This window comes from Macaca nemestrina, chromosome 8, assembly GCF_043159975.1.
Source record: "Macaca nemestrina isolate mMacNem1 chromosome 8, mMacNem.hap1, whole genome shotgun sequence".
NCBI classification, from domain to species: domain Eukaryota; kingdom Metazoa; phylum Chordata; class Mammalia; order Primates; family Cercopithecidae; genus Macaca; species Macaca nemestrina.
The window spans coordinates 53,260,276-53,283,907 of NC_092132.1; the positions used below are offsets into that span (position 1 = coordinate 53,260,276).

A 23,632-nucleotide genomic window follows, 5' to 3' on the forward strand; every position below is an offset into this window, starting at 1 on the left:
AACCTTTTTCTAAATTCAGGAAAAAAGTTGTTTCCCCCAACTTGTAAAATTATGTTTGTAAATCAAATTTGACTCTATTTATGCAAAATAACTAACAAATATTCAATCAACTAAAACACCTCTGTGAACCTGAGTATTATCTGTCAGCGAGAACATTTTATCCAGAATAAGCTATTTATTATTATCTAGAGACACCTTCCAACTTCACTTTTTTTTCCACAGCCATTAATATAAGAGTTCCTAAATAATGTTTAAAGAACAGTGAACATTTTATTAAAGCAAACATTAGTTCAGTTTAATGGAGGTAATTGTAAGTGATAAGACAGAGCAGGTTATCTCTGTGTTGTTTAAACAGAAGGAGCTACTTTGCACCATTTCCAGTAGCCATCTGTAGAAGAGAAGGGTTTGCACCTGTCTGTCCAGACTAATTATAGATTAGGGCCAAAGAAATGAAATTCGAGGAGGTTTTCAGCTAATGAAATCCATACTGATTTTATTGTAAATGTGTTTTATGTAAAGAGGGTGATGATGGTGGAGTTCTGAGTGAATAAATCGCTATGTAGCTGCTAGGCACTTGGTTTTGAAGCACAATTCTGCTGCATTAACCTTTGATATTAAAAAAAAGACAAACAACTTAGACATGGATGCTAGCCTTTGTTTGGCATCCATAGCTACAATTTAGCGAGCAGCAGTGAGGTTCAGTGTGCAATTTAGAAATATGCTGTATAAAGCAGCTTAAACATTAAGGATATTATGATATTCTGAAATGCAGATGAAGTAGAAGATAGGCTCTGTTTTAGCTTATGCATATAAAACATTGGAAAATTAGAAAGGCCTTTTCCTGCGTTTCAGCTTTGTATCCATGAGAAATTAAAGCAAAATGAGTGAAGAATGCATTCTGCAATAAAAGGTCACATGAATGTCTACCACATCTGTTTATAGTAATTATGAACATAATTAACATAAGAATTACAAATGAAATAATGACAAGCTGAGCAATGAGATATTATGCCATAATGGTCATATGTTGGAATTCTCACATTATAGCACACTAGAATTCACATACTCAAAGAAAGAAAGAAAATGCTAGATTTTTATCTGAATTAATGCTTCAAAACTTATCTGCCTGGGGCAGATGGACTTCTTGCTTTTATAGGAAGGTAACCTATTATTAAGAAAAGAACTAGTTGAAATTAAGATTTCTAGTCTCTAGCCTGGACTTTAAGACAGCTGTGATTATAGAAACCACTTTCTGTTGTACACGTCTTCTGTGATTATACTTCTTGATTATTGTATTGCTGTTTTTTTTCTTTTAATTGAAAGCTTTGCAGCAAAGTGTTTGCTTTGGAAGAGAGTCATGGATTCTTCCCATTTGAGAATTGGTTGATCTTTTCTATAACTGTGAGCCAAAAGTCAATGAACAAACAAGGTACTAATAGAAATACTGTGCATTTACAAAATCGGACCATTGGCAGATGAGCTTTTGAGCAATATGCCTCTAGTATTTGGGATGCCCCTTTTAAAAAAAGCAAACCTTTTCAGGGTTTGAAAGCAGTAGTAATGCAGGTTTTTTTTTTTTTTTTTTTTTTAAATAGCATTTCTTAAAAGAGCATGTAATGGAAAAATCAGTGGGCACTTGTAAATTGTATTTTTCTTCCCCTGGAGTTTTGTTGGATTTTTAGGTGTTTATATGTAGTCTGTGTCCAAACTGATGTAACTAAAATGCAGTAAAGGGTGGGGGTGTGTGTGGTTGCTTTCCATTACTCTGAATGCATTTTTCTAGAATAGCTAGAGAAAAGGTGAAAGGTGACCTTTTATGAGAGCTAAAGTGATACTCTAGAAATCTGTTATTAAATTTAAAACATGTAAGTATGACAGATTTTCACCCATTTAAAGCTCACTTGATTTTGTAATGTAACCAGCCAAGTGTTTTACTTCCTATCCTTGCACCCTTCTCTTAACTATTGAACCTGGTCACTTTTTGAAGATTTATGGAGAAATATTACCTTGTTCTCGTCTCAGTGATACCATGAGGTTTTCCACATTATTGGATTACTGGAGGATTGTGGCAGACCCCTTTTTATCTGACATTCATTGCATGACAAGATTTTCACACATGCCCTTCCCCCACCTATGCCCAGCTTTTTTCCACTTTGTGTTACCTATCATATTTCTTTTAATTCTATTCTTGGGGTTGAAACATTGGTGTGTGTGTGTTTGGGTGGGGTGGCGGAGAGGGGGTGGTGCTCCACTAAACATAAAACCGTTTTTTGGCTAAGTGATTTGGAGGGGAGTGTCTGATTAAACAATGCTTCTTCTCATTTTCTAAAGGGCCTCTTAAAATTTGGTTCCCTTAAAAGGCAGGGGCTAGTTCTTTTGCTATTCTGTTTTTCTACTCACTAGCCTTACCCTCCACCCCCATTTTATTCCTTTCTATGGAGACCCCATGCATAAACTATTTTATAACCTGAAGTTTCACAGCAGCTAGGGCTACAGTGCATACCATGAACAATTGTGTAGTTTATTGGCTCCTTCATTCTGAACTCACTCTTCATACTGTAGTGAGAGCTTCTTAACCAAGCTTCAGTGCCTTGAAACACAGCACAGCCAAATACTTCCCCTCCCCCAATAAAATAACCTCTGCTGCGTTATCCGCACTCCATTAAGGATCTGATCAGATGTTCACATTGTCTGATGGGTGTATTTAAAAGTGAAAAGGGGCTCCCAAGGGACTACTCAGGTGTGTCTCCTTCCTGACCCTGCTGGGGAGGGGGATGAACTCTGGACTGACGGACAAGCATTAGCCCGTGCTTGTTCTCTGATTGATTCTCTGGCTCTGGGTGGGTGAAGAGCCATGAGGCAGCTCAAGCCAAGATTGATTGCCTCAGTTTCAGATTCCCACCTCCAAAATAGACTCTCAGATACACACATAAGGAGCCCCCTCCCCCAACACAATTTCTGGAGGTGGAGCGGGTCTCTGAGAGTCACCTGTAGCTACCAATCACAAGTGGTCCTCCTTTTCACAATGATGTTGGCTGCAGGAGTCTTCAGCTGGGACACATTAAAGTTCAGGGACAGGAGCTATTTTATATCTCTGCATGTGTGAGTGTGCAGGGGCTGGAATTTGGGAGTATTGGGGTCAGCGAAGAAAGGGACAAGAACTCCCGACTTCAGGTTGGTCTGGAAGGCTGCTTAACTGCTCCTAGACTCAGTAGGTTTGTTTTGCAAATTGTGGCTATTTGGATGGAGGTGAGATGGCGACTGTCTCCTTAGGCTCTGCCAAAAGAGAGCTCTTGCTCCTCCTCTGACCTTGACAGAATCTCTAACATGTTCCAGCCTAGCCCTGGAGCAGGGAAATACAGTTTGCTGGATTCCTCCCTTTTTTGGGTGGTAGGGGCAGATTTGGGCATGCAGGCGACTTCTAGCCTGTCTCTCATTCCCAGACAGCCTTAGGGTAGCTCTTCCCCACTTTCTGGCCCCATCCTGGGGTCTGAGCCCCCGCCCCCTCCATCCCTCCTTCCCTCCTGCCTGTCCCTTTCTCTCTTCTCTCTCTCTCTCCTTCTCCCACTTTTCCTCCCTCTCCCGCTCCGTCTCACACGCACCCTCTGTTTATTTTCCTGCCTCCATCTGGGCCCTGCTGATATTGTAATCACCCTGATGCACGTTGGCTTCTCTCCTCTCCCTCCTGCGCTCACACACTCACTCACACACAATGTGCCATCCTGACAAGCCTTTTACTTCTGATAAGCTCCAATGTGTGTTTAATGAATACAAAGCCGCGGTCTGGGTGCCGCCTCGGCCGCGGCCGCTCTCCCGCGCTCCTTTGCCAGAAGGTAATCTCCGTGAACAGGGGAGGGAGGCGAGCAGGGAGGAAGGAGGGGTGGCCAAGAGGAAGGGGGGCGTGGGGAGGCGGCTTTTCTCTCTCCCTCTCTCCCTTTCCAAATGATTCAGAAGTCGATAAGACCAGGAGAAGTGAAGATGTAACATGTTATCTGTCGCTCCTCTTAGCTGGCGGAGAGAATTTACATTTAAAGATTAGCAGAGTGAGAAAGAGAAATCTGCCTTTTGTTGTGTGGGGTGAGGAGGAGGCATCTACCCTGGCCTTGACGCTATCTCCCATCACCTCTGCTACCCAGACAGGACTCACCGAGGTGAGAATACCGGAGGGCCTTATCTTTAATTGGGTTTAGTTTTGCCAGTCTGAATAGGTTTAAAGAGACTCGATAAAGGGGGAACAATAGATTATTTATTGACTGGACGCTGAAGCCTTTAGATGAAGAAGGGAGAGACAAAGCTGCTTAACAACTTGATTAGTTCGTTTTTATTTTAAGGTGAGACTCTCTCTTTTGGTGGAAGGAAGGGCTAGAGAACTTTGGTGCAATTTGGATGACTTAAAATGTCTTGTTTCCTCTCCCCTGACAACCCCCTACCCTTCTCAGCACCATGTACTTCCCTGATTTTAACAGGAGTTTCATTATCCCTTGCGTTTAGGATTGATGAACTGAGAAAAGAGGGTAAAGGCTTTGGGGTTGATCATTAATGTTTGGTTTTGTGTGACTTGTTTTAAATGCGTGATGAATTGATGCTAACGGTACTTGAATGAGTAAGAAAAGCAAATGAAGCCTACTTTTAATATGGAATTAGTTGATTTTATAGTATGGTTCAACTCAGGCTAGAGGAGAAAAAAATCACTCCAAGTCTGTTAGGTAGATTTGTATTTTGGATTTGAACCATGAAATCTTTTGGTTGGAGCTAGTTTAAAAAAAAGGAGAAAACATGTCTTATTGACTCACAAGTATGTGAAACATTATAATATCAACTTTAGAAGGTTCTTAAAATGAAGAAAAGTGGAAAGAGTGATTGTTTTGCCTCTTACACATTGTCAAGATAGGTGTTTTCATAGACAGATAGATATGATCCAGTAACTAAAAGCCTAATTAAAATTTGTTTAAAGCCAGGGGGGCATGTTTCCTTGTTGACAGCAGCAGATCGATTGGGTAAGACAATAGAGTCCCATTATTTTACTTCCATTGACTGAACATATTGACATTTCAGGTTTGCTGTTGCCTCAGTGAGCATGATGAAACACTGAAATTCACAGACCAACTGGCCAGAGTGGCACATATATTACTGTATGTCATTTCTGCCTTCAGGTTACCTTATCACCCAGACAAAATGGGAAAGGACAGCCTGGAATCTTTCAGAAAGGGTAGAGCTCTTTTGGCTAAGAAGCTAACGGATAGCATGTCTTAGGAACATCTTAAATTTTACCCAGAATTGGGTGTTACAGAGAAATATGTGGAGCGTGTTTAAAAATCTGAAAAGCATGCTAGCCATTGATCTTGCATATTTTATATAGAAGGATGCCCATTTTCAAGATTTACCTTTACCTGGAGTTATTTACAGTGAGTGGTCGGTCACTATTTAGGTGACCAGTTTGTTGCATGAGTGACATTCGTTCTTTTCCAGTCTGGGGTACTGAAACAGCCAGGCACCTGCTAAATCTATATCTCATAAAATAATGTGTAATGTCCCTTCAAAAATAGGGCCTGACTCTGACTTTTTGTTTCCAGTTTTCTTTTACTGGGTGGAATACAAAGTGAGATGTATGTATTTTACACTCATGTGCATGCATAGACAATAACTTATATAGATAAATATGTGTATTTCAAGCAAAGGCAGAGAAATACTAAGTATTTGTTATCTTGGTGTAATTTACCCTTTCACACATTTTGCATAGTCTTTAAATAACAAAACTAAGTATTAGGCAGGCGTTGAGTCCAAGAAATTTGAACCATACAGAGAGAGAATATGAAAAAAAAAAAAAACAGAAGGGACTTAACATATTTTTATGTTAACGAAATTTATGAAAATATAAATCTATTATGACTATGACTTATACATGGCAATTGTTGCCATCAAGTAGGCAACTGATGCCCTATACAGTGTTTAGAACAAAACTAGTCCTTTATACCATTTTCATGAAAATGTTAGGTTTCTATTTGATCAGCAGGTGCTGTTGAGATGAAAGCCATGTGTAAATTTTCAGAAGGCCAAAAGTGTCAATTCAGAAAAGGAAAGTGATAAGAGAAAATGCAATCAGTTTTCCTGTTTTCAATTTGTGCAGGATTTGAAGAGCTGTTTTGTTAAACTGCTACATCTGCTCCAATATGAATATTGAACTACTTCCACTAAAAATAACAACCTATAATTTGGAAGCTACTGCAGTCTTTTGTTAATGCGAGTGGGTTATTTAAAAACAAAAAAACAAAAAAATAAAAAAAATAAATAAATTTTCTATTCTGACAATCTCTTGCTTAATGTGCATTTTCATTTGTTGGCACTTTTATCCTCAGCAGATAAATGGTAGTATGCAATTAAGATCTCATCTTGTTTGACTATAAAAGAGGTTTCCATAGGTGAAAATCCTGGTAATAAAAAAGGGTTCACACAAAATAAAATTTATTTTAAAATAACCTGCATAAATACATGTATTGAAAATCAGATAGTTATTCCTTACATTCTCTAATACTACAATTTTTAACTTACTGCCGGACTGTTGTAACAAAGTTAACACTGTTCCTTGCATACTGAGCATTCTGAGATTTATTTCACCTTTAATATACCTGCAAATGTAAGTTTAAACTAATCAGGGATATTTTACTAACAGGGCTTTCAGAATAATCTTTTCCATGCTTAAATAAAATGATTAAATTATGCTTGAGTGCCTGCATACAAAAGCTTTAGCTTCTATAGTACTGCTAATCAAATAAGTTTTATGGACAGGGAAAGCACCACGTAGAGAAAAATTGGATGCATTTTACTAGTGACATTGCTAGGAAAGACATGTTCTTTTAAAATCATCTAATTTTGATTAAAAAGGAAACTCTTAAGATGTCTTAAATAATCATAATAAAAATAATACTGTGTCCTTATAACAAGAAAGTGAATGGCAATGCTATCCATATAAAACATGGACAGAGAGAATTAAACTAGAAGGAAGACTGGTGAAATTTGGATAAGGTTCAATATTGATTCAACCTTGGATTGCAGTTTGGTGGACTTGTGGCTATAGTAATTTGTCTGGGGTGAGACCTGATCACTGCTGAGGATCAATTAGCTAAGTTTGTGGCTTCACATGTGAATTGCTATACACACTCGTCACAGATAAACTCAAAATATTTCAAGAATGAATAAAGGGGAAGGCAGGCATAGTGACACCTTAGCATGTTTGATATTAACAAATGCAATGTTTCTTCTAAAACACCAACTCAAAAGAAGAGGTAGTTTGAAGAACAATGTTGAATGTGAGTATTGGCAATTACATGTATGGAACCAACCAAAGAAGAATGCTTTTAAGGAAGGCAGTTTCCAATTTCAAGCCCAAAGAACAGTTCAGTATGGCATGTTGTGCTGGCATATCTTAAAGAGAGCTGGGCATCATGTGGCTGTTTCCTCTAATATAGCACCAGGCTCTGACACTTTTAAGAAAAATGCTGAATCACATATCAGTGTACAAAAAGTTTATTCACAGACATAATCCCTTCACTTGGGATGTGATCTTCTAATGAGGGTTGTTTTTGAAGCCACAGTACCTTACATGACACCAACAGGGGAGATGCCTGTGCCTCTTTTCAGAATGTTCATACTTGATGAAGTCATGTCCAGGCTCTTACATCAGAACTACTGGTCTTAAGTAATGCCCCATGGGTGATGTTTAAAGTGTGAGACCTGCTTGTTCAAAAAAGTTTAAAACTGTCAGTGTTGCCTACAACTATTAATATTTTCAACGACCAAGAGATACCAACTTAAAATCATCTGCTTTAATAGTTCTAATTGTGATTACCTTTATAAAGTAATGCAGGAAGGAGTAAAGCAGACATTTGTTTTAGTAGGTTTCATATTGATCAAGGCCTCTAAAGCAAATCACTATTTGGATGAATAGGGCCTTTAGAATATAGATCTTGTAGAAGAGGAATGCAGAGGACAGATATGTGAAGTTTTCCCGTTGTGTCTCTAGCAGTCTAAGCACCTCTAAGTGCCTTGGGGAATGTGATTGACTGGGTTCATTAATCTTTTAACACCTGGGGCACAGACCACTTCTAAGTGTGCTCAGGGCTCTTGAGGGCTGCTATTTAGTTGTTGGTCTTGGGAGAGAGGAGAGGAATTGATAGATACTAGAGACCTACTGTGAGCCTGGCCTTAACCAACCTTCACATACATTCTCATCACTGATTTTTAAGTAAATGATTAACCAGTGTTTCACTTTCTTAATTTCAAAGAACCCCAGCCCATTGCTTTGAGACTCTTGCCATAGTTACTCTTCTGGCTTGATCTTTCGCCCAAATTTAGAAAATTGAGGTTTCTTTGTATTCCCCAAATTAATGACCTACTTTGTGCCTGAGCTTCAGTAATTATTTAGGACCTTATTCTCTTAATCATTGGCTGCATATTCTCCTTAGTGGCCGTATCTACTCATCCACTGTTTTCTTTCAGTTATCCCCTCTTCACCCCCACTGAGTAATCAGACTTGGCTTCCAGCTGACATATCCTTGGATACTCACGAGTGTGTGCCAGTCTGTATTCCTCAGTACCACCTGATCCAGACTTCTCTATTACCACATTCTGTTCCCGCATCAGAATACCTTAATTCTACACTGCACTGAGGCCATGAGGATTTGATCTGTTTTTTTTGTTTGTTTGTTTATTTGTTTTTGTTCTTGTTGTTGAACTTATCCAGTATGCTGGAGTGATTTTCTGCCCAGTCCTTGGTTCTTGAGTCTTGTTCCTTCGTACTTGGTCACTCCATTATATCTTGATCTCAGCATTTCCCAATTGGCCAGGTTCAACTTCCTGGTTACCTCTTAAGGTTAGAGGACTTGTGCACCACCTTTACTCCTGGAAAAAAAGAGTGTGTAACTAGTTTCAGAGTGTAAAGCTTTCTCCGTATTAGAAGAAAAAAAAAAAAAGGACCTGGTGTCTGTGTGCAGTCGCTTGACTAATAGGCAAACTGAGGTTCCCTTTCCAGTTCAATCACTGACTTGTTGGGTGGCCTGGGGTGCATTCCAACCCTCAGGCAAATTTCTCAGAAGGCGAAGGGCAGAGTTGGTGATTCTTAGGCTTCCCAACTCTCATACGGACAAGTCTGTGTGTGATACTGAAAGTAGGCTTTGGGGCTTTCCCAGGGTTAAGAGAGTGAAAAAAAAAAAAAATCCTTTTTTTTTTTTTTTTTTTTTAATTCAGGGATTGGGGTGGGTGACACTATAAATCTTCATCTAATCGGGAAAGGGATCACTGTGGAATGTTACTATCATTCCAGTCTTCTCCATCATAAGGAAGAGCCATTATGGACTAGGGAGCCATTATTTCCATAGCCATCCTAAATCTTAGATGATTGTCTGAAATTTTAGTTTTTACGATTCCTTTTTCAGAGGTGAATTATGTAGGAATAAATCTGTTTATGTAGTGAGGAGGGACTAAAGAGTTTGGGTCTTGTCCAAGGAAAATTGCCTTTATGCTTTCCCCTCATAGTTACTGGACAAGATGATGAACTCAGTGCCTGGGGGTAGGAGTGAGGGGCTGGAGGCTGAGGTGGATGGGGTTGCTTGTGTTTAGCAGGCATTCACCATAGCCCTGGTCTCAAAGTTTGGACTCACTCCACTTGGGAAATTTAGAAAATGACTTCCTTAAGCCATTTTTTGGAGAGAACCTAGTAGCAGCTTATTTAATTGAACTTGGGCACATTATCATCTGGCTAGGAAACAGATCTCAAGACAGACTGAAAAATTCTGTTTGAAGAAATTGTTTGCCACTGCTTCTAAAATAACTAAGTAATTCAATTATTACCTATTGATTTTGTACTTTAGTTTGTAAAACTGTTGTAGGTGATTAAAATATAGACATTATTAGAGATTGGTTCTAATTTGGGTGGTTATAAATAGTAAACCCAGGCTAGGGTTTCTTTTGAACTTCAGAGTTGTTGGCATTCTTCTGGTTTGATCAAGGTGAGCACTTCCTCATCATCCAAAATGACAGTGGAAACTTACTGTTTACTAAGATGTCTGGGATTGATTTGGCTTAGGAGTAATATTTTCATCTGTCATTGGAAATGGATGCCATAGGAAGCACTGTTGCTTCATAGGTTGTAGAAAATTTTTGCATTGGCATTCAGAGTTCAATGGAAAGTCAAATTGAAGTTATTTGCCACAAAGGAGAATGTCTTAAGAGTATATATACAGCAAACTCTTAGTTGGTACTAATTGGGTTGAATATTATGTCACAGAAATATTAGATAAAATATTAGCAGCAGTAATGGTAATTTGTCTAAAGAAGCTCAAGAAATGGGTGGCCGCTGATAATATGAGGGGAAACAGAGTCAAACAGTAATAAGCTAGACATGGCCATGTGCTGAGATAATTAGAGCACTAGGAGAGAGAACTAGCTATGAGATGTTATTATAAAGAGTATCTGGGAGGACTCTTCCACTAGACTTTTTGGAGAATCCACCCAGTAACACTTACTGAGGAGATCAGAGCCTAATATTAGGAAAGCAGATCAATAATGGTACCTGAAAGGGTTGGCACAGATCATGATGCCAGGGAAATAGCACAGCAGTATTGTGGAAAATATTTCAAATGAACGTTGACAAGTGGAGAATCAGAAATTAGGAAGTTATCCCCACTGGTTATAAGCATGATACAAGCTGTGCTTTAAATGCAGTCTTGGGAAGTTGATTAGACTAGCTTAAACTAGAAGTACTACACCCTTTTCCCTAACCTCAAGGTACAGGGGCATATGAACTGTAAGACAGGTCACGGACGACTAATAGCTTATTTTCTGAGTCTATGCATATGTTATGTACACAGTGATGAGCAAACACAGCTGGGAAGAACAGCAGATGATATTGGGACTGGAACTGGGTGTTTATCAGACTGACATAGTAATCCTCCTTTCCTGTGAAAGTGTTCTTTTTAAGTGACTGTTAGGATTCTGTAACTTTTATCATGTGTCACACAAGAAGTGTCCTTTACTCCACAGCTCCTTTGCTCACCTATCCCACATTTTCATTCTCTGCTTCAGCTAGATTTATTTAGAAATGAGGTCCACATTCAATATCTGATGAGAAACAAATGTGGACAATGAGTTCTCATCCTTTTGTTTAAAGAAAGTTAGGTAGGTCAGTTCATGTCTAAAGGAAGAGTTAATGTAACCAGTCTCCATTGACGTGCCTGAGATTTGAGTTGGCTCAAGATTTGAGATTTGAGAGCAGGCATAAAATATTGGAGGAAAATATAGGTGAAGAGCAATAAAATGAACAACCCATTAAACCTGATTTGACTATTTACAAAGAAAGTCACATGCTGTTTTGGTAACCATGGTAAAAACACCTTTTACAGCATCTGATAGAAAAGTAAAATGTTTACTCTTGGGAGTGAATCTGAAGTACATGGATAAATATTTAGTAAATGTCTTCTATGTATAAAGCTGTGTGCTAGGTGTAGACACAAGCACGTAGTCGGCTAAGTTTCCACTGAATGATAAATTCACTCAGGACAAATTAAATAGCTACAGAGATGGTGGAGCTTGATCAGTTACCAATTAAATGGTACAGCAAGTGAGATTTTAGAGGCAGGTGTGAATTGAAATTTAAGCTTGTCTTGAGACAGGTAGGATTCATCAAGGCAAAGTTACTGTAATAGGATTGTAGTAAGTTATACAGTAGGAATAGGGAGTGCAGAAGCCTAGATATGGAAAAGACCTTTGGAGGAGTATTGGGGTGGAGTAGGGGTGGAGAGAGAATAAATTTATACTGTGGCTGCAGCAAAAAGGGCCCTTGGGTGATGAATGGGAAATGAGAGCAGAAAGATCATAAATGTCTTAAATATCCATTTTGATTTAAGCTTCAACTTCTGAATTCACCAGATATTTTTCAGCTGTGTCCTGTGGAGTGCCTCAGGGTTGGGAGGTGGCATGGAGGGGTCCCAGATTGGGCACAGGGTCTTCCATCCCCTAACCACCATAAAACCAGAATAGCTCTGCTTTTATAAGAAATTGCTTTATATATTTGATTTTCTAACTGGACTTCTTTTGAACAGAGGAGTCCATGGTAAAATAGATCTTTATAAAACCAAGGTTAAAATAAAAATTGAGCTAGGCAAAGGGAACCCCTGGACCCAGTAACAGTTGTGTTTGCAAAGAGTTGGTCCTAATGTGAGGGGCCAGATGGACTGGAGGTGGGGAGAGCCTGGAGGCTAAGGCCAGGCAGGAAGCTTGTTGCTGCGGTTTAGGTTTTAGATATTGCAGAAGGATGACCAGTGTTGGGTTTGTGGGATGAGAAGGAAGAGGCAGGGGCAGGAGGTATTGCAAAGGAAAAATAATTAACACTTGGATAGAGCAGTGGATTTAGAGAGGGGGAAGTTACTAATACCAGCCTGGATTTAGTATCAAGTGCTCTTAACTTGCCAGAAGCTGGGAATCACTTCAGGTGTTTGTTTAGAGGCAGCTTTGCTACCCTACCCCAGACTCATAGATTCACAGCTTCTAGAGAAGAGCCTCAGAATTTGCAGACCTCGGTCCCAGGGCTTCTGGTGGTCCCAGCTGCCTTTGGGAGATGGTGACAGGGCTGTCAAGTGGTGGGTGTTCCTTAAAACGCGGTTGTTACATAAAAGATCTGTTATTTACCACTTTAGGACTTGGCTCCCTCATGTGTTTTGCCTCTTTCCATGGATTTCAAACTGTTCTTTGAGTTTCTGTTGTGCAGGTGCCCTTGGGCCATGCAGGAGCATACAAAGTGGTCAGGTGGGCTGGTTCTGGGACCCTTAACTTCCCCTTTGACCAGTGCAGCCTGCTTTATACATTTCAAACATTGGACTTCTGTTTGTAGAATAACGTCTAAAACGTCTTTTAATCCTAACATGGTAAGAAGGAGAGAAGGTAGAGATGACAGCATATGGAGTTAAGGAGTAGCTGATGAAAGCAGTGCTTGTAAACCAGCAGGCCTCAGACTTGGGCTCAGTCCTCTTGTGGGAAGAGGGAGCGTAGTTATTTAAAGGTGCTTTTGAACCTAGATTCATTTGTTCAGTACCCCAAGCTCTGTCTGTAGACCAAATATTTTTTCATGTAATGATATTTTTCTTTTCTTTTTTGAGGCGGAGTCTCGCCTGTCGCCCAGGCTGGAGTGCAGTGGCACGATCTTAGCTCACTGCAAGCTCCGCCTCCCACGTTCACGCCATTCTCCTGCCTCTGCCTCCCAAGTACCTGGGACTACAGGCGCCCGCTGCCACGCCTGGCTAGTTTTTTGTATTTTTTAGTGGAGACGGGGTTTCACCGTGTTAGCCAGGATGATCTCTATCTCCTGACCTCGTGATCCTCCCGCCTCGGCCTCCCAAAGTGTTGGGATTACAGGCGTGAGCCACCGCGCCCCGGCCCAATGGTATTTTTCAAATCTACTTTAAATGAAAACAACAAAAAATGCATTAAAATCTACTGAGTTTAATAGAAATGTCTGTCCATTTTACAATCAACAGATAGTAAACTAAAAACTATCATATGCTGAGCCATCCTTTTTTTTTTTTTTTTTTTCTCCAAATGGAAGAGTTGTTTTGGGAAAGTAAAGGAATTTCTTTAACATGTTAAAGAGCGTTAAATCCTTATTGCTCACTTTAGTTGTCCCCTATGTGAGAGATTTTAGTTATTGGAAGAAACAACAAAAAAATCTACCTGGGTGAGGACTTTCAGGATATAGTTCATTAAGATAATTTTATTCCAAGGTCTTTATCTTGTTTTGTCTGATAACATTTAATTTAAAAACGTGGTGGTAATTCTTTTTATTTTTTGAACTTTAACCATATTTGGAGTTTGTGATTTTGTTCTAAAATCTGCCGGAATTGGACTTTTTAAGACTTTTCTGCCTCTGTAGTGAATTATGCTTGATAAGCACTAATTATTAAGCATAAAAAAAATCTTTTTTTAAAGAATGAAACATTTATGTGTGTTGATACAGAATTCTTCCTGAGATGTATCATTAAATGAGCAAAGCAAGGAGCAGAAGAATGTCTGTAGAATGCTACATTTGTACAAAAAAATGCATAGAATTCTACTTGTGCAAGTATATACAAGAATCTGACAATAGTGCTTGCTATTAGGGAAGAAAGCAGGGCCAGGAAGTAGTGGTGGAAGGAGGCTTTTTGCTGTATATCCTTTGGTACTCTGAGTCGTTTTGCAAATCTTGTGCTCGTGTCACCCAGGTTGACTGGTCTGGGCCTCTGGACCCTTCCAGGGGGAAGTGATGCTGCTCTTCCCTGCCAGAAGGCAGTCAAGTATAGTGATGAAGAGACCTAACTCCCCAGTGCTTTACCACTTATCTCCTTTAGCTACCCTTTTCATGTAGAAATAATTCTCATCTGGATAATAATGGCATGGCCTCATAGTGTGGTCATGAGGATGACATGATACGTGTGAAGGACAACCTTCAGTAAAGGGTTGCTTTTTCTCGGCATCTGACTTGATGACTATGGAACCGTTCATCACTTTCTTCTCTAAACCCCAGTAGTCTCTCTTTGGCTGCTTCTTTATTCCGCAAATCCTTAATAGATAATCCGGCCCTGATGGACACTGGGGGATATGAGGATGTTGAAGACAAATGACGCCCTGCTTTGCCAGGCCTTTCCTGGACCTCTCTCTCTCAGCCTTCTCTAAGACCCTGGGTTGCTTCACGTTTGGACACCTAAGCTCTTTCAAGCTTGGCTCACTTTGTCCTCTCCTAAGCCTCTAGTGACACTTTGATGACCCTTCTTCCCCAAAGATAGAATTTACCACATCCAACTCTGCTATCATCCATGCAATTCAGACTTCTCTGCTGGTTTGTAAGCCCCTTGAAAGTGGGAGTCTGGAACAGTTGGGATACTTTTTAATGCTTTGTTAAATAGTTATTGAGAGCTCATGCCTTGAACTCAAGTGATTTACTTAAAACTGTCCTGAAACATTTCACTGCTGAGACTAAAGTGAAATCTTTGGTTCCAACAGCGTGTTGGTTTTTTTCTCAACCTCTTTCCACCTTGGTCGCTTTCATTGTGTTCTCTTGTCATAGAATGCACAATTTATTGCTGTTATATTTTGGCTTATAAGTTTTGGCAACTAAAAAAAATACAATAAAACAAAAGCAAAATCTACCCCATTCCCACCTCCTGCTCCAAATGAAGCACCCCATCTTTTATTTTTATTTTTATTATACTTTAAGTTCTGGGATATATGTGCAGAACACGCAAGTTTGTTACATAGGTATACATGTGCCGTGGCACCCATCAACCTGTCATCTACATTAGGTATTTCTCCTAATGCTATCCCTCCCATAGGCCCCCAGCCTGCGATAGGCCCCGGTGTGTGATGTTCCCCTCCCTGTGTCCATGTGTTCCCATTGTTCAGCTCCCACTTATGAGGCAGAACATGCAGTGTTTGGTTTCCTGATCTTGTGATAGTTTGCTGAGAATGATGGTTTCCAGCTTCATCCATGTCCCTACAAAGGACATGAACCCATTCTTTTTTATGGCTGCATAGTATTCCATGGTAGATATGTGCCACATTTTCTTTATCCAGTCTATCATTGATGAGTGTTTGGGTTGGTTCCAAGTCTTTGCTATTGTGAACAGTACTGCAGTAAACATACGTGTGCATGTGTCTTTATAGTAGAATGACTTATAATCCTTTGGGTATATACCCAGTAATGGGATTGCTGGGTCAAATGGTATTTCTGGTTCTAGATCCTTGAGGAATCGCCACATTGTCTTCCACAGTGGTTGAACTAATTTATACTCCCACCAATGGTGTACAAGTGTTCCTATTTCTCCACATCCTCTCCAGCATCTGTTGTTTCCTGACTTTTTAATGATCACCATTCTAACTGGTGTGAGATGGTATCTCACTGTGGTTTTGATTTGCATTTCTCTAATGACCAGTGATGATGGATGAGCTTGTTTTCATGTTTGTTGTCTGCATAAATGTCTTATTTTGAGAAGTATCTGTTGATATGCTTCACACACTTTATGATGGGGTTGTTTTTTTCTTGTAAATTTGTTTAAGTTCCTTGTAGATTCTGGATATTAGCCCTTTGTCAGATGCATAGATTGCAGAAATTTTCTCCCATTCTGTAGGTTGCCTGTTCACTCTGATGGTAGTTTCTTTTGCGGTGCAGAAGCTCTTTAGTTTAATTAGATCCCATTTGTCAATTTTGGCTTTTGTTGCCATTGCTTTTGGAAAACACGCCATCTTTAGGTGAACTATGAAGTGATCAAGCCACTTGGATCTTGATGCACACTGTAACTTTTTATTTTATTTTCTTACCCTGAAGTTCATAAATTGGCTTTAATAAAGGATAAGCTTCTTGAAATTATAAGCAAAATTTTATGTATATGGACATTTTTATGAGATTGAACAATTTCTTTGATTGAGGGTCCAAACAAGGCTAAAATCCACTGTAGTGGTTTCCAGATTTTCCCTACCAGATTCACTCCGGTTGTCCCTTAGTTGCCAGGGTCTCCCTCTTCTTCCTCTCCCTCCTCTCTTCCTTTGGATACCTGTATCTGCTTTCTGGACAGATCTCCAGGCTGAGCACTCTTCCTCCAGAACCCTTCTCCCGACATTCCTTCCCATCCAGTCTGGTCTTTTCTCTGACATTGTGTGGGATTCCAGCTGCTCTACTGCCTGATGAATCAGCTTCAGAACCACAGATGGTACTGAACAGTGAGGTAGGTCCATCTCAGCCTGAGATGCCGTGGCTCAGAATGCGGAAGTGGTAATGAGTCTCACTGTTTCTTCTTCAGGAAACCTTTTTATTTGAAGAGACGGTTTCGGCAGTGCAGTCTTCAGTTTCTTAATGCAAGTGACTGGACAATTTTAGACAGCAGTGTGTGGGGCCTCAAGGGAGGCCTTGATGGAATGAGGTTTCCATATTGTCTTAATACCGACTTGTGAGTGAGCTTATTTCGTAAGTCACTCTTAGAGATCTACTTTCTTGCCCAAGATGACCCTGTGCACATGATGGGGCAAGGTCTGAACCTAGATTTTCTTCAAGGCTTCACTATTCCAGGGCTTACTACTCTCCTGGAATTCTTCAAACCCTACCACGTAGGAATTTTCTACATGAACAGGGTCAGCCACATCAGTTGCAGCGGGGAATGATACTAAAGTACAAATGGAAAACTATCAAAACCTTTCACTGCACTTAGAAAAGTTACCGTTTAGAGTACAAAAATACCACAATTTTCCAAATTTCTGAGAGACAGAGACAAAGGGAGGGAGGAAGAGAGGAAAGAGGGAAAAGAGAGAGAGAGAAAGAGAAAGAGAGAGAGAGAGAGATCAGCTGATAGGGGCAGCAGCAACCAGGCCATGCTTGCAGCTGGACAGTTGTTGTATCCTCTTGAGATGTGTGACCATCAACCACGAATGCAGATGTTTCCAAAGTCCCATTTTTTTTCCAGGTGGAAATTGCTGGCATGAAACAGATGCCTTTATTTGGAGAAAACAGTCTTTGTAAATGATTCTGGTTCTCTCTCCTCTTATTCCCTAGAGAGAGTCTTTCACAGATGAAATTAGATTAAAAAAATAAACAAAACTACCAAACATGAGTTTGTGTGGTTTTTTTTGTTTTTGTTTTTGTTTGTTTTTTTTTCCATCACGCCAAAATGTTTTAGAGCCTGCAGCTTAATTCCACATATTTTGGTTTTGTTGACTGATCCTAGGTGTTTTGTTTTTATCACTAATAGTGCAGTAATTACTTTCAGAAAGTAAAAGATGATAATTGTACTGATATTTTTGAGTACTGACCTTTGCTTTCATTTATGTCATATTTCATTATATTAAAATAGGTACTACCTCTTTTCTAGTATCAAATGATAAGAACTGAGCACATTGGATGAAATAATACTTGCACTGGGAGCACTAAGGTAGGCACTTCACAAGTATTATCTCCTCATATCATCCTGGTAAGTTAGGTGTTATTATCTTACTTTGGAGATTTAAATCTGAAGCTTAGAGAGATTAAGTGACTTGTCCAAGGTCAAATAGCTGATAAGTAAGTGTAAGAACTGAGATTCCAGTCCAGCCAGAGTGTGTATACAGTGGGCTTCGAAATGGTCAGCGTGTGCAGGCCATGGTTATTTATAACACTTTATTTTTTGAAAATTAAATTATATCTGCAACAGAGAAGATATTTAAGAGCTTCCTACCATTTAAAATTGCCCGGTTTGTTAACTCATTGGTCATATTGCATTGTTGGTACTTAGTTGGTTGCCTACCTTCTGATTAATTTGTTTCTTAAAAATATTTGTAGGATTTTGAAATAATGCCTTATCCCAGGAGAAAGGGGCTTGAAGAAAGACCAGACCATATTCCATTATCAGTTATTCCCTGTTTACTCAGCCAGTATTTAGTGAATGCCTTTTGTGTGCCAGGCACTGTGCTAGGCACTGGGTGTAAGCATTGTTGAATAAACATGGCCATGCTCTTGCAGGCCTGACAATGGAATGAGTAGAGTGCATCAATGTAGGGTCCAAAGGTGTAAGAAATTAAATGGGATCTCATGTCTGCAACAGCTGACACACTCAATTGTGAGATAACTCAATGCATAAAAAGCTGCTAGAGTGCACTTACGCCTTAAAGGTTGTGTGGACTGTGCTGCAGTTCCCAGTCGCAGTGTCCTGCTGCTCAGTGTGGGACAAAGGGCTGGCTTCATAGCCGTGAATGCCCTTGGTGACTTCCATGCTGCCCTATCTCTATATAGCACCAGCAGGAATGGGCTTCTGTGAATAGTACCGGGCAGGTAAATGGTTGCAGAGCCTGATATAGACCCAAAGTGCTATAGTATAAAGAAGAGAAAAAGATCACGGGTCCCAGAAGTAGCCAGGGAAAGGTTTGCCAAAGTCACGGGGATTGAATTGGGCTTTTGTGGCATTTCATTGAGTGGGATTCATTTGTTTTTCTTTTTATTTGGGACTACTACAACTATGTTCCTAGTCCAGTTCCAAATGTGGAGGATAGAGTAATGAGCACCCCAGATAAGACCCTAGCTCTCGAAGACCTTGCAGTTTGGGGGTGAGAGAGGGAGAAAGATAAAAAAGAAGTTACTAAGATTATTTCATGTAGTGTTAAATATAATTAAGACAATTAAGAAACAGTGTTAGAATGATGCAGGGGTTGGGAGGACATGGTGGTGAGTCTTGATTTCAAATGGTTGGGGAAACCATCTCTCAGGCGGTGACTCTTGAACTAAAACCTGAGAGTTGAGGAAGAACTGGCCATGCAGCAGTCTATGGGAAGGGCCGTGAAGTCAGTGAACGAAGCCATGAGCATGAGAGGAAGCGTTCCGTCAGCGAGTTTATCCAGTCAGAGAAGAGCTGCACTCTGGAAGGGCGTGGTTGGAGTGGAGGCTGAAAACTGTAGATGAGTGCCAAGTGATGGAGGGTCTTATATGTGAGATTAGGCAAGAATAAGGACTGTGTGTTTCTGTGTGTGGATCTAGGAGATGAGTAGTTAGAAGAGGAGAATCTGGATGAGTGTATGCATGGAAGCTTAAGGAAGCTTGTGAAATCAGGATAATGACATTTAGTTCACATACCCTGCAATGAGGGGCACCCAAATCACACAGTGTCTCAGTAGCTTCCTGTTGGAAGTTGAATATAGTCCTAAAGTGAAGCATATATGGTGCTCTGTTGACTACTCCTTCAAATTAAAGGGACACAGAATTACCTACAAAGAAATGGTGAAGCTTTGACAAAGATAAGCTACAATCCAATGCCAAGAACTGTACTTACCAAGGTAATGTTTCCTAAGTCAGATATAATATAACAGATTCCTTTTGTGGTGATTCCCCTTGGAAACAAAAGCTAATGGTACATTTGTTCATGTAAAAGAATAGCTTTTATGATATAAAATGTTTCTGTGAAGGAAAAGAAAAGAGTTAGAGCTAAGGTTTGATTCAACCCCGGTTGATAGATAAAAAGAGGTGTGTTTAAATGCTCATTTTTGGAATAACCATATATCATTTACTAAAGGAAAAAATGCCCCAATGTTGATAGAATTCTCTAGAGAAACATGTTTAGGCAGTGAAAGGATTCCTGGCAGTGACTGAGAAATACAGTAATGGGGACTGCACTTGATCTCTTTTGAGGTTGATTCTGATGTGTGTAGTCTTTACATCCTATTAAATTTTTGAAAGATAAACTGATACAAGAATGATTTGCCAAGGCCATATAAGGTTAACTGAATTCAAATAGAAGGTTCTCTCAAGTTATTGCATTCCTTAGAAAATAAATACATTGCGCATATGGTTAAGATTGATCAAAAAAGTATTCTGTATGCCAGTGATTACATTCCCATCTGTGATTAAGGTTTTCTGTCTGCATCTGGTTTTCACATTATATTTCTGTAACAAGAATCCTTTATATAGCAGAGTTCACTTTCTGTATTTTCTATTAGCTGCAGCTTGAACTACTGCACGGATCGCAGATTTACACATGTGGTTTTCATTACTTCATACCATTGAGAAAAAGTAATATTTGTTTGGGAATGTATGTTTTCCACAATTTCCATGGTAATACAACATGTTGAGCCTTTTAAATAACACTTGTAGAACTACAAATTGTTTGAGGCATTCTGCTCTTGGTAGAGCTTAGCTTTTAAACTTTTCTCAGTATGTTCCCCTCGTAATGAGGTTTTACAAATTTGAGGGCTGAGCATCCAGATCTGAACAAAGCAAGTATTAAAGATAGAGAAATTTTATCATTTCCGTGTGACAGACTTCAGTGTGGAATAGGTCTCAGAGATACCTGAACATCGTGCTTATTACCATTACTTATTTTATTATTATTTCATATTGGAAGGGCATTTAATGTGTTGGAGATATGAAGCACAAATGTGACACTCCAGTCATTATTTTGAAAAATCCAAAGATTAGTTCGTTTTTTTTTTTTTTTGAGTTACCCTATTGATTGTGATATATTGTTTCATATATAAAATAGTTGTGGGGAAAATCCTCATAGGTAACTTTAGATTGACATTGTATATTGTTTGAAACTGTATTTGTATACTATGTTAACATTTAAGAATTTATAAATATGCACATTTAAAATATTTTGTTGTCACCGTGTTCCTGCCAGTTTTCTTCATTCACTTCAGAAAACTCTGAATAAAATAGATACTACCAGTGAAGTTAAAAAATAAAGTAGTATATTCCAAATTGAGAGATCATTTTTAATTGAGAAATTTGTTTTGAAGTTTATCACATGGTAATTTTATGTGCCTCAAAACCAAGATTACACCATTTTTGTTAAACCCAGACATTGGTCTGGTATTTAGCAGTCATGAGAAGGAAGAAATAGACTTAGACTCTAGAGGATTTGTATATGCTTTGCCTGGTTTGTTTGTTCAATAGAGATTATTAACTATGGCTCATACAGGGGCATGATCCACTTTTGTCAGGCTCTCTGATGGCTTTTGTTGATGGTTGCTGAAGCACAAAATATTATGATTGAATCTAAGAAGAGCATACATTTTCTTTTTTCCCAATATTTTTTAAGTCTCTCTATATAAAATGTATTTTACCTTTGTACAGAAACATTGGAAATAACAGAATTGTGCAGAAAAATTACCCATATTGCCATCTTCCAGAAATAATCATATTTAACATCTAGATGTATTTACTTTCAGTCTTCCCTTCTGTGTGCACCCTCCCCCACTCCACTATTTTGAGTACCTACATAATGGATACGTGTACATATGTTTATATATCTAGGTTATATTATTGAATTTTTTTGCTTTATCATTTGTTAATGAAATTGTTAGTATTCACAGTAAGCTAAATGTTTCGAAGATCCAGCTGATTGTCTTTGCTTACTGCAAGGCAATTCCCAACGAAGAAATATCTAGTAATGTATTTTAATTAATCAGTACTTATTTAATTTTTTAACCTTAAAAAACAAGAAACAACTGATTGCATCACAAAAGAATCAGAATATGGCACTTAAACTACTTTTTTTTTTAAAAAAAATAGAATCTGCTTGTTTTATTTACATCAGAATATGTTCACCGATTTTAATTTCTAGGAAGTAATTTGGTCTCAAAAAATAGCAACAGCCTTAGTAATTCCTTTTGAGACTGCTTTTATAAATCTTTCTTCCCTTGCATTTGTTAAGTTCCTACCTTTTCCTACCTTATATGTGTATGACTGTGCTAGACCCTTATGTTTCCTAGTTGGTAAGAATTAAATACCAATACTTCATAGTAGTGATAGTAGTGGTAGCATTTTTAATCATAGTAGGTGAGGAATAGACACTCAATAAATATTGTGAATGAACAAATTCTAAATTTGTCAAATATAGCAGAAAAAATGAGAAAATTTATATTATTAAAAGGAAAAGAATGGTGTAGAAGTTTGTTGATTTGCTAAAATAATTCAACAATATTTGTTTTAGTAATATTTTTTAACTATTACGTAAGGATTATTCTTCACTGTTGTTTTAAATTATGTGAGCTAATGGCAATATTGAAATTTCAGAACAGCAAAAATAGTATTTGAATAATGAAACCAACCACTTTGTTTTGAAGCAGGATTAACTTGTGTGTAAAATTCCATAAATAATAATGTCTAAATTGTTTTCTAAAGAAAACGTAATATCTGACAGATTATTATTTTTTTTTTGAAACAGGTAAAATGTGACACATTCTCTTAAGGTATTGATGTGCCTATCTTTAAAACCAATTTAAGAAAGAAGAGCTTTCAGGTTCAGAATGTATCCAGCTTTGAGTCAGATGATTGGAAAATTAAGAGTCCTTTAGAAAACGTCATGATAGGAACTGAGACAATGGGGATTGTTTTGGATTCTTCTAAAATTTAGAAGAGCTTGTATCTGTTTTTTTGGAAACAAAACAAAACAAAACTGGCCTAGTGTTATCATGTAAACAGATGGGTATGATACTTCAGACTGGTTGTGATATATGCATTTTTTTTCCCTTTGTTGTTGTCAATAGAAAAGATTGATCTCTGGGCTGGTGAACATAATCTCTGTCCCAGTCAGAAAAGGAGAGAGGAAATTAGCAGAGCGATTGGTGGAGAATGATATCTGTCAAAAGAAACACTTGGAGAGCACTGAGTTTAGTAATAGGTGACTGCCGGAAAAAAGGGAACTTTGAATATTGTCAAGGTAAGGAACAGACAAATATTTTGATTTTGCAATTTACTTACATACCAGAAAAATCAATCTATTTTTTTCCAATAAATTATAATTGTGAAGATTTTCTTTTTTTCTTCCTTCTTCTAGTGCCTGTTCTATTGTATGTTTTAAACATTTGTATTTGAAATCTTTGGGTGCGGGGATTGGGTGGGGATCAATCTGGTGGTGGGAACCCTGTTTGATAGTTTTGGGTCTGAATATATCAAATGATCAAGTACCAAATTTTTTCACCCTCTTCTTGTTGCAGTGCTTCTTGCCATGTTTCATAATACATCTGTTATAAGCTGAGCAATACTTGGAGTTAAAGAGTAAAAACTATGCCATGATTTCTGTGTTTATTGTAACGAGGAGATGGTGTTTTCTGAAACAGTTTGTTGACTAAATAGGCAAAAAAGTGCCTTTCAGTTTAT

At 38.6% G+C, this 23,632-nt stretch overlaps 1 protein-coding gene across 1 annotated transcript in view; it reads left to right on the forward strand.

The window, feature by feature from the left end:
* The first annotated feature begins 1,598 nt into the window (after positions 1 to 1,598).
* The window catches only part of LOC105497264 (RUNX1 partner transcriptional co-repressor 1), a 142,608-nt gene continuing 120,574 nt past the window's right edge, over positions 1,599 to 23,632 (forward strand). Inside the window, 3 exon segments of the mRNA XM_071068013.1 lie at positions 1,599 to 3,833; positions 4,009 to 4,092; positions 4,095 to 4,151. Of these exon segments, the coding sequence (XP_070924114.1) occupies positions 3,713 to 3,833; positions 4,009 to 4,092; positions 4,095 to 4,151 (262 nt within the window). The 5' untranslated portion in view covers positions 1,599 to 3,712.